We start from the raw sequence: 12,143 nt of genomic DNA on the forward strand, positions 1-12,143 counted from the left end.
TTGAACACGCCTGTCAACTCGTGTGACCCTGGCTTGTGACTCACCTAAAATGGGGAAGGCTCATTTGGACGGCCCCAGCATATCTAGAAGCTCTGTCTGAAAGTGCAGAGTTGAAGCTGAGGTGTTAGAGGAAGCGTACAAACCTTCAAACAACCCATCCACCCATTCGAGCACCACTTGCCCTTCATGTATTTAAATCTGCAGATTGTGCGTTGAACTCATCAGCCATCATGTTAATGGGAAATGGAAGCAACAGTTGACCATTTGGTCCACTGTTACTCGGCTGAATGCCACAAAGTGGCTCTTCTGCCCATCTTGACACAGAAGCCATCAAGCATCTATCTGCTCTAATCTTAACTTTCTAGCACTTGGCCTGGAGCCTTGTATGTTATGGTGCTTCAAGTGCTCATCTAAATACTACAAAAATGTCTTTGAGAAATAGTTTCACAGCCATCATTACTGTGACCAGACTTGTATTTCAGATTTATTTAAATAATTTTAATTTATATTTGAACAATTCCTTGGAGCATGAACCTGAACTTTGCTGCTCCAGTGACATTACCAACTTGCCATTGTCTTCTCTGCATAAATTTAATAGTGCCGTTATTGATACTTGTTTTCAGTGCCAAATCTTTTATTAATTAAACCGAAGTGCCCAGAGCATTTGCCTGGTTTTCAATTAGAACACAAGTTGAGACTCTCCCTCTTAAGACCATAAGAGCAGAATTAGTCTATTTGGCCCATTTTAAGTCAGCTCCACCATTTGATTATGGCTGATATGTTTCTCGGCTTCGTTCTCCTGCCTTCTCCCCATAACCCTTGATCCCCTTAGCAATCCAGAATCTATCTATCTATCTGTCTCTGCCTTAATGCACTCAATGACAGTGCTGCAGAAGGCTGTTGAGGCCAAATGTTCCACAGATTCACCACTCTCTGGCTGAAGAAATTCCTCCTCATCTCCGTTCTAAAGGGTTGTTCTTCCACTCTGAGGCTATGCCTAATGGTCCCAGTCTCTCCTAGTTAAAAACACTTTCTCCATGTCCACTCTGTCTAGGCCCCTCGGCATTCTGTAAGTTTCAGTCAGATCCCCCTCATCCTTCTAAACTCCCAAGTACAGACCCAGAATCCTCAACAACTCATGTGACAAGCAGTTCATCCCTGGGATCATTCTTGTAGACCTCTTTAGATATGGGGCCCAGAACAACGATATGGAGGAACCATGGAGATTGGTTAGAGAAATTTCATCTTTCAATCTACAGATAAAATATTAATGATGAACATCGCATGTAAATATTTGAATGGCAAAGATAAAAATACCCAAACCAAACAAGGTCAGTACAATCAAGAGCCTCATGCAAGTTGGGGAAACAAGTTTTTAAAAACTCATTTGTTCAAAATGTCTTCGCAGAAATGGAAGTGTTGGAATTGAATTTGGAACAATTTGCTGAAGTGTTAGCACCAAAGATGTTAGATACATTTGCATGCAATAGACTTCTTAAAAAAAAGACTGAGTTGAGTACTAGAGGGATGAGCTTTATGCCAAATGCTATGAATTTTAAAAGGCTCTTGGAAGATATGAAACTGTACTGATTTTTTCCGAACTGTAACTCAGCACCAGTAGAGAAATAATTGAAATTGGTCAAAATGTATAATCAATTTAAGATAATTTGAGCTTGAAAAGTGGGACACTTGGCTTTGCTAGAAGCAACGTACATTCATTTAGGGACCTGTTCTCTGCAAGCACAAGGAATATGTTCAAGTTACTGTCCTTAAAGGTAGCTTGATGATTACTGGTGGTGCAAATGCAGCATGTATGGAAATGGCAGCACTAATGTGATCTTGCACAGTATCACCTTTCTATTGATTCGCTAAACGTTTTCAAGCAGCTGCAAATTTAACACTTCTTTTTAACATTACATAGCTGTAGAAATTTTAGTGGAATTTTTTTGGTCCAAGCCTGATGATATAACACTACTGAACTCCGTTTAAAACCTTAGCACCTATTTGCATAATACATAAAGGCCAAGTAGTTGAGATGATTTTGAATAATTAGATATGCAATGAGATGTCACCCTAGCTAATCACAAAGTGAGAGTTGCAGTAAATTGGAGGCCACTTGCTTAAGGGGAAGTTGACATCTGTTAAAGAAAATACAATGGTCAGAACTAACATTGTCGTTAGTCTAAACATTCTAGCCCCAATGTTATCATACAATGTAATAAAAGATAGCAGAGATGAGTTGGACCTCCATTTTCACTTGTCATAATATACAATGACAATATTGTTCACTGGCTCCCAAGTGGTCAGTCATCTTACTGGTCGTGAACGGAAACCTTGGCTGTCGTCTATAGCACGACAACTCCAGAAGTCCTGTAGGTGCAGGCTAAAGTGGATGGAAATCCACCTGATTCTTTGCAGAATGAGGTGAGTGTTAAAATCTGTGGGCCCATCAGTCTGTCTGTCTTTCTCTTTCTCCCCAGTATAAGACCTGCCAGAAAGTACCAGCTGGATTCCTGTGGAGGAATTTCCTCATTCAGGGTAGGAGGAGGAAAGCTGGCCCAATGAAAACCAAACAAAACTGATATCCTTTTGTATAGTCCTCATTGCCTTGGATCTGCTCACTATCAAATTGTCCTGACAGGAAACCCTGACTGGTAAAGTTAAAATAATCCCATAATTTTTTTTTAAAATTGTTGATCCACTGGGTAACTTGTAAATTTGTTACTGTGCATGGTGCTGAACTAGTTACACTACAAAAGGAACATCCCAATCATTGCAAGATAGAGACATCGCATTTCAGTTGTCTTCAGGCTAGCTACCCATCAAGTTGCTGATAGAGCATTGGTATAAAAGGGCATATGCTTGAAACCTTTCTGCAAAGAGGATAGTATAACTGAGATTGGTAATTTGTAACCCTCTTCCAGAGTCTCTATTTAATTTTGTGAATCTATTGATGTTTGATGTACACTTTGATTTAATTAGTTTCACAGACTTCAGACTGGTACTTATTCTGTGCAATGTAAATTGTTTCTACCAAAAATAGAGTTGAGGCTTTACACGAATGTAATGAAAACAATAAATTTAATTACTTGAGTGCAGGATGAAAAGATGGATCTGACTTTTTCTTTCTTTTTGAAACAGAAAAAGATCTCAACTGCAGAATTCTAGCAGCCAACCGGCAGAACCAGTTCCATCAAGCTCTCCCAAAGATAGAGGATCAGCATCTCCACCAGAGGTAATTAAAATCAGTGGCCAAATTCATTGTTCTTGGATTGTAACCTGTTTATTGTTAATTCTGAAACCCTAACTTCCAACTTGTTTGCTAATTTCTAATGCATTCTTTATTTTGAAGAATTGTAAATAAATGGGATTTTGAATTCTTCCACAGCTCTTTAAAATAAAATATTCTTGTAGCTGAAAGATAACTGGGCTTTGTAAGAAGTAGGCCTTGTACCTTAGTGCTTTACAAAACTATTTAATTTTGAGGGCCTGCTGGGGTGCTGTAACAGTAACTCTGGGGGAAAAATAGCAGTTTTCAACTCTGCTTCTGCCAATCTCTCCATTTTTTGACTTCCATCCTGTTGAGGAACAAATTTATCTTGACAGATAAAATAATTTTTATGGTAAAATACGTTACCATAGCTTTTATTAATGTGATATCCTTTAGGTTGATATCACTTACACAGAATTTCTTTTGGGTACCTTTGAGTCTATTGTATGACTCCATCTTGTGTGTTGGTGAAAATATTAGACCTATTTTGACTGGAGCAAAGGATGTTAAAAGGATATTCAAGAGACTTCAAAAGTTGTGTTGTGAATTTGTAGGATGACCATGGAAAGATCAAGTTTTTTGGACTGTCAATTTAAAATTAAGAAAGGTGAGCACTTTTAATTAAAGAAACATGAAAGCAATTCAGTCACACTTAATCCCACTCTTTCTCTATTGGCCTAAAATCTTGGTGATTATCTCATTCCTTTTGAAAGCCACAATTGAATCTGTCTCCACACCCTGTGGAAGTGCATTCCAGATCCTAATAACTTGCTATTTTAAGAAATTCTTTCCCTCACATCAATAACCTTAAATAGTGTTCCTTTTTATTTCCATTGCTTCTACCCATCTCAACACTTTCTCTGTTTATTGTTTTAACTGTATTACTTTGACCACTTCCATCCTATGTCCTCGCAAGCTTCTTCAAGGAGAACAATTCCAGATTTCTAATTTACCCATGTAACTGAAGTCCCTCAAGCCTGGAACTATCTTTGTAAATCTTTTCCACAACCACTTAAGGTTTGCAATATTCTTGCTGAGATGTGGTACCCTGAATTGGATGCAATAAATCAGCTGAGTCTGAACCCTTATAAAGGTTAAACTTAGCCTCTTTGCTTTTCTGTCCTCTGGCATAGATTTCCACCAAGTCATGATAACTCTGGAATCCTTTTAAAAAGGCGGACAGGCACCTGTTCTGAGATTCCTACCTGTATTCTCATTTCTGGCAATCAAGGTCATCCAGGACAAGGGTGAATTTAACCTAGATCTGTACCCACACTCCTGTTGTGAGTTAGGCCATTGGGTGAGAATGTGTTTCACTCCCAAACTGTGGGAGCTCCAGTCCCAAAGAGTAACTAGTTAAAACCAGTCACCTTTTTAAATTCACTTGTGGGATGTGGGCATCACTAGCATTTATTGTCCATCCCTAGTTGCCCTTGAGAAGATGATGGTGAGCTGCTGCCTTGTTACCACTGTAGTCCATGTGTTGGAGATAGACCCACAATGTCGTTATGAAAGGAATACCAGGAGCTTTACCCAGTTACAGTGAAGTAACGGTGTTGTATTTCCAAGTTAGGATGGTGAGTGGCTTGGAGGGGAACTTGCAAATGGTGGTGGGTTCACATGTATTTGCTGCCTGTGGACATTGATCATGGTTTTAGAAGGTGCTGTCTGAGGATATTTGGTGAACTTTTGCGGTGCATCTTGGAGATAGTAGCAGCAGTGTGTACTGAATGATGGTGGGGGGAGTGGATGCAAGTGGGACATCAAGACAGGGGTGTGGGAGGGAAACAGAGCACGTTTAGGGAGAGGAGTGTGAGGTGGCAGTTTATTTTTCTTAAAGACTAAACATGTTCAGTAACTGCATTTAAATGAATATGGACTCAAGTGCTATTTGAGGAATGTTTCTAATTTACAAACTGTATGAAAATAAAAGTAAACTATTTAAAGCATCAACCAAGGGATCTCTATTATTAGACTCGGAAGCCGAGAAGGAAAGTTGGTGGTCAGCTGTTCAGTGGGAGCAGGTGCTGGATTTTATAAACAAAATGAACTTGGAAGGCATGAGGGGAGATGTGACAGTAAAAGAAACATGTGAATTCAGAGCTAGGAAAAGGGGAAGCCTCAAAGGAAGCTTTCTCAGTTGGTTTAGTGGCAGGACAGGAAATGTCGGAGGCAGTTAGGTGATGCCATCACAACTGAAACCAAAAGTCTGAGTGTTCTTTGCACTAGTTGATGATAGTAAATGAGGAAATGGAAAGTGGTTTAAGAATTTCTTTCACACTAGACAGCCGATAACCCCCAATGCAGGTTTTAAAAGAATGACGTCATTGCAAGGAAATGAACCATTTCTGCTTCAATTATATAGTCAGTATTGGATACCAAGGTTCTGTTCTACAACACATCAACAATGTTCTAATCTCCGTTTCAAAACAACTTTATTGTGCCATTGTGACAAAGCTAACAGATATTTTGTTTCTTCAACCTTGATTGAATTTAAATCAAGGTCTCAGCATGGAAGTACAGTGTAGTAGTCCACAAACTGCACTACCCATTCTGGAAATTAGGGCAAGCAATGGCCTAGTGGTATTATCGCTGGACTGTTCATCCAGAAACCCAAGAAATGTTCTGGGGACTTGGGTTCGAATCCCACCGTGGCAGCTGGTGGAATTTTAAATCCAATACATATCGGAATTAAGAGTCTAATGATGACCATGAACCCGTTGTTGGAAAAACCCATCTGGTTCACTAATGTCATTTAGGGAAGGAAACTGCCATCCTTACCTGGTCTGGCCTACATGTGACTCCAGACCCACGGCAATGGGGTGGACTCTGAACTGCCCTCTGGGCAATTAGGGATGGGCAATAAATGCTGGCCTAGCTAGCAATGCCCTCAAGCCATGAATGCATAAAAAATATTTTAATGTAGGTCTGAATAGAAATTTTAGCAAAATATACATGCAATGGCATAATTTTCAGAAAATAATGTAAATTATTATTAATGAAAATTATGTAAAGTGTATTCGGTGTCTAGCTTTGAAAATATTGAAGCGATTAATAATATCACTAATGTCTTTACAGAAGAGATCTCTGCCATCAGATTTCATTGACCCTCTAGCGAGTAAGAAGCCCAGAATATCGCACCTCACTAATCGTGTGCAGCCAACACTTAATGGACATTTAAACCCCTCCAATGAGAAGACTATCGCTATTTCTGCTCCAGTTGCTCCTCCTCAAGCTCCTCCACCTGCACCACTTCCTGTGCCAGTTCCGGTTTCTATTGCTCACACTGTGAATTCGAACTCCAATTCCCCATGCACACCAGAAAGAAGGGGAACTCAAGATCTGCCAGTTGAAGCTCTCGGTCAAACTGGTGAAGGTTATGAGGACCAGCAAGTAAAGCTTACCTCTAGGACTACATTGGAAAGCCCATCACATCAACTGGAGTGCTCTGAACTCATCAGCAAAGACTGTTCTTCTCATGCAAAGTCAAAAAAGAAAGCTAAAAAACATAAAGACAAGGAAAGAGATAAAGAGAAAAAGAATAAGGAGAAGACGGAGGATGATAGTGAAGAATACAGAAATGAAATTGAGGAACGAAAACTCCTTAAAGATGCCAATTCAGGTATGTAATGAAGTTAGACATGATTATGTAGCGTCATGACAGCACAGGAAGAGGTCGTACTGCCTGCTTCGCCCATGCTGGTGGAAAGGGAAGATACAGTATAAACAATAGGAGGGACTGAAAGGGAAAAACTGATAATATAGGTTAATTAGTATCAACAGTTTGAAAAATCCAGTCAATCTTGTTTCCCTACTTTCTCCTGATTGACCTGTGTTTACTTCTCTCCAGGCCCCATCCATTTTTCTTTTAAAGTCGTTGGTAATCCATTCTGCCGCATTCATAGCCAAGAAGTTCCAGCTTATTATCATGTTGCATAAAAAGTTCAGATTATATCCACCCTACATCTTTTGCCCCCGAGTCCTTATAACATCAAATAATGCAGGTAGTTTAGCTTATCTTTGTCTACCCTAATTAAAATTATTGTCATTTATACACTTAAGTCTACTTTCAATTTCACTGTCCAAGGGAAGAACACAATCTCTTCAACCTAACAATGTAGCTTAAATCCCTGGAGCCATTCTGGTAAATCTGCCCTGCACTCTGACTTGTCACATTCTTCCTAAAAAGTGAGCCAACAGGATGCAACTTTCTAGTTATGCTGAACCTTTGTAAAACTGTGGTTACATCACAACTTCCCTGCTTTTGTTCCTATAGCCCTATTTATGAAGTCCAAGATTTTCTATATTATTTGCTAACCATTTCATCATGTCCTTCCACCTGCAAAGATCTATGCACGTGAAATCCCAGACCTTTCTGTCACTGCAAACTTTCCAGAACAGTGTCGTAAATCAGAATTTCCTGTCCGATGTCATAGTCATACAGCATGGAAACGGACCCTTCTGTCCAACCAGTCCGTGCCGAACATAATCCCAAACTAAACGCATTGGAGCAAAGAAGGACTTGACAGAGGTGTACAAGATGCTGAGAGGCATAGATAGAGTGGATAGCCAGGGACTTTTCCCAGGGCGGAAATGACTATTACGAGGAGGCATAATTTTAAGATGATTGGAGGAAGGTCTAGTGGAGATGTCAGACGTAGGTTCTTCACACAGAGTGGTGGGCATGTGGAATGCACTGCTGGCAGTGGTAGTGGAGTCAGATACTTTAGAGACTTTTAAGCAACTCTTGGATAGGCACGTGAAGGGTAGTATAATGTAGGGTCTGCAGGGTAGATTGATCTTAGTAGGATAATAGGTCAGCACAACATTGTGGGCCAGAGGGCCTGTACTGTTCTATGTTCTATGTTCTAGTCCCACCTGCCTGCTCCTGGACCATATCTCTCCAAATGTCTTTTAAATGTTGTAATTATACTTGCATCCACCATTTCCTCAGGAAGTTCATTCCACATGCGGACCACTCTGTTTAAATTTGCCTCTTATGTATTTTTTAATCTCTCTCCTCCTCTCCCCTTAAAAATGTGCCCCCAGTCTTGAAATCCCCTATTCTATGCTTATATGAAATTACATAACATCACAGTTCTTTGTATTAAATTCACCAGTTTCAAGTAATTTATAGAACATAGAACAGTACAGCACAGTACAGCTTCCTTTTCATCAAGATGCACACGCGCAGACAGACAGGCGCACGCACGCACGTTCACGGGCACACCACCAAGGAACAGAAGAATGGTTTTTGTATTGATTTGAAACTGATGCACCCACCAGCCGCCCCCCACCTGCTAGGAGCATGCCATAATCAACTATTCATGCTGCTAGGTAATGACACTAAGTTGCCAAATAACAGGCTTTGGCAGGACTATTAACGTGAACTTGTCCAAAGTTCCTTCAGGTACATTGCAACTTTCAGATTTCAGCATGAGCGAAATGACCAAATGTTTTGGTGGTGTTGCATTCAGTTTTTGAGCATTCGGTACAAATGGGACCACGAGATCTGGTCCATTATTCGAGTTAACAGTTTAATCAAGTGCCCACTATTGTAAATATTTAATGAAGCAAAACTGTATCTAAATGTAGATGTTTTTTAGTCGCATGGTGGATCTCCTCACTGGTCAGCAATTATACTTAAAAGTCAAAAAGAGAGAGAGTGTCATCCAGGTTATTCACTTAAAATGCTGTGAGGGGAAAGTCTTTCCTTTTTTCCAGCTGAAATTTCAAAGTACAAATTCAGTCAGTGCAAATGTATATATTTCCTTGGTGCCATTGCCTATTCATTTGCCTTTTCTTCTGATGCATCCTTAGTGTTGTTAGCGAAATAGTGTTTTGCTAACATGCTGGAGATTTTCTTTGAAGAGGTAACAAAGTATTATCCTCATCAACCCTGCTGATGTTGTGTACATGAATTTCTAGAAGCTGTTTGATACAGTGCCACACAACAGACTTGAGGAAAGTTGTAGGTCACAATATAAAAGTAACAATATCAACCTGGATTCAAAATTGACTGCCAAACAGAGTGGAACGTCAATAGATACTTTTTAGGTTGGACGAAGGTTAGTAGTGGAATTTCCCAGGGATTGATATTGGGACCTTTTGCTGTACATCTTTAGACTGAAAAGAAACCGGAGCACCCGGCAGAAACTCGGGTAGACACCGGGAAAACATGCAAACTCCACAGCCAACGCCCACCCACCGCCGCCCCCACCCCAGGCCTGAACTGAATCCTAATCTTTGGAGGTGTGACGCAGCAATGCTAACCACTATTCTATGCTCTAATGAGAAGCCTCATTTATGAGAATAGATTGAAGAATTTTGGACTGCTCTCCCTTAGAGAGAAGGCGGCTGAGAGGAGATTTGATAGAGATTTTCAAAATTGAGTTGGCTGGATAGAGTAGATACTGTTCCTGCACGTAAAAAAAAGAATGAGAGGGTATAGATTTAATGATGTGCAAATGGAGTAAAGTTGATGGGGGTTGCGGGGGGGAATCTTTTCAGACACCATATTCAGGATATAGGCTGTCTGGAAGTGTGGAGGCAGGTTCAATTGAGGTATTCAAGACAGCGTTGACTAATTATTTCAATACAAATGGTTTGCAAGGAAATAGGTAAAGGCAGGAGATTGATACGAGGTAATAGAACTGATACAGGCCTATTGGACTGAATGGTCTATTTGTACATTGTAATAATTCTGTGATATTTCAGTTATAAATCAAGTTTATGGACTGATCCATTTTTGAGGTTTAAGCATATTATACTAAATGTTGGAAGCCATATACTAAAGTGCTGAGCATTTTGAGTTTTTTTTAAGAAATTTTGGAAATTTATTCGGAGACTACACATCAACAAATTTCCTAATAGAGCAGTAAAAAATGACTTTTCTGACCAGAGTTATAGCAAACAAAATTTCCAGACCCTGAATCATGATTTTCTAATCCGGCCTGCCCTAAGAATGTTGAAATACAAAATTTATCTTTTGACCTTGACTAGTCTCTGCTCTAAATGAGAAGCATGGCGTAGGAGAAAGATTGTAGATCAACCTCACAGGTAATGATAAGCAGGAACAAAACGGAGGATACCTGATTATCTGAAGAGGTTGAGGAAATTGTATCCAATTTTCCTGGGCTTCCTTCCCATTCTTTCAGACTACAATAATTCTGATCTCCTTTCTCGAACTATCTCTTGAATTCTTCAATACCAGAGTTCCACATTTCTGATTTCCATCCCCATTTCCAACCTCCAGCCCCACTTTCTCCCTGTATTTTCCAGCCATGAAGGTCAGAAATACCTAAATTGTCTCCCCAGGACTCTTCAGTCACAAGATTATAGCTGAACCTCTGGGTACTATTATTTTCTCCCTTTGATCTAGGAGCACTTGAAATACAGTCAGACTAAAAGTCCAACTCAGTACTGCCAGACATCTGGCCACCTTAACAGTCCCACTCTTAACTTTTAGTCTCAGAGCATTATTTACAATTTTTTTAGATGACTTGGATACAGATGCAGTTCGTGGCATTTTTTTTGATCTGCCAAAATTCCATTGATTTCAATAGGCTCCCACTGGATTGAAAGATCAAAAATTTAACTTCAGTACTTGAGAAAGAAGCAAGAGAGAAAATAGCAACTTTAGATCTGTAAGTCTGACCTCCTATCAGGGAAAAGGCTGGAATTTATTAGTGGTATTAGGGCAATTGGAAAAACATTTACGGAGAATCAGAGTTTATCAAGAAAGAGACATGGTGTTTGAGGATGAAGATAGTGGAGTAAAAGAGGGAACCAGTTGAAGAAATACATTTCAATTTTGAGAAGTCATTTGATAAGTCCTAATCTTGTATAACAAACTTGAGATTGTTTGGTTGTTTGGCAGATGCAAAATAGGAAGAAATGGGATAAGCTGTAACTGTGGCTGCAAGGATCAATGCTTCAACATCAACTACTAGTTGTTTACAATTTGTCAATAACTTTATTGGTATGAAGTATGTATCCAAGTTGTTGACTGTACAAAATTAGATAGGAATATAATCCTGAGAACAATACATAGTGGCTGGAAAGGGGTATAGAGCAGATCAGTGTCTCTAACTAGGTGGCCAATGTAGGCAAGTGTGAAATTATCCCGTTCAGTAGGAAGAATTGAGAAACAATATTTTTAGAACTAGTTAGTTGGTATTTGGGGTAACTTGAGTATTCAAACAAATCATGAAGTTAAAATGCAAATACAGCAAATAGCAGGGAAGACAAACAGTGTGATAGATCAGATGGAGGTGCTAGTACAACAGCAAGAAAGTCTTGTATGATCTTAATGTCCTTGGGAGACTACATGTTACGTACAGAGTGCAGTTTTCGTCTCTTTGAAGGAAGGACAAAAACTCCTTTGACGAGATTTGCACTATTGGCCTAAGAAGATCAGCTTTGCTATTCTCTACAGTCCACTGCTATACCAGCTGAGCTATCTGAAACAGTCCAAGGAGTGGAAGTGCTAAGCCAGCCATTTGTCTAAAACACAATCCTGTGCACTTTCCTGTTCTATTTGTAGCAGACACATCAGGGCACAGACTGACTTCTGCAGTCACTTACACACCCACTAGTACTTTACCAAACACTGTAGATGACTAAAATGTTCTTGTTCACCCCTTGGACAAGCAAGAAGAGAAGGCATGGGAGCACCAGCACTGGCGAGTTCCTCTCCAAGCTCCACATGATCCTTGACACTACATTGCTGTTTCTGCACTGTCAAACTCCCATCCTAACAGCACTGTAGGTGTATCTACTCCACACCATAGAATCCACACAGCATGATAGCAGGCCATTTGGCCCATTGAGTCCACACTGACCTTCCAAACAGCATCCTGCCCAGACCAAA

The 12,143-nt window shown here is 39.9% G+C and overlaps 1 protein-coding gene across 1 annotated transcript in view; it reads left to right on the forward strand.

The window, feature by feature from the left end:
* The window catches only part of ell2 (elongation factor for RNA polymerase II 2), a 91,712-nt gene that overhangs the window by 56,690 nt on the left and 22,879 nt on the right, over positions 1 to 12,143 (forward strand). Inside the window, exons 7-8 of the mRNA XM_048621294.1 lie at positions 3,142 to 3,235; positions 6,350 to 6,893. Coding sequence (XP_048477251.1) covers positions 3,142 to 3,235; positions 6,350 to 6,893 — 638 coding nt within the window. The remainder of the gene's footprint in view (positions 1 to 3,141; positions 3,236 to 6,349; positions 6,894 to 12,143) is intronic.

Source organism: Rhincodon typus, chromosome 3, assembly GCF_021869965.1.
Source record: "Rhincodon typus isolate 14 chromosome 3, sRhiTyp1.1, whole genome shotgun sequence".
In the NCBI taxonomy this organism is placed as follows: domain Eukaryota; kingdom Metazoa; phylum Chordata; class Chondrichthyes; order Orectolobiformes; family Rhincodontidae; genus Rhincodon; species Rhincodon typus.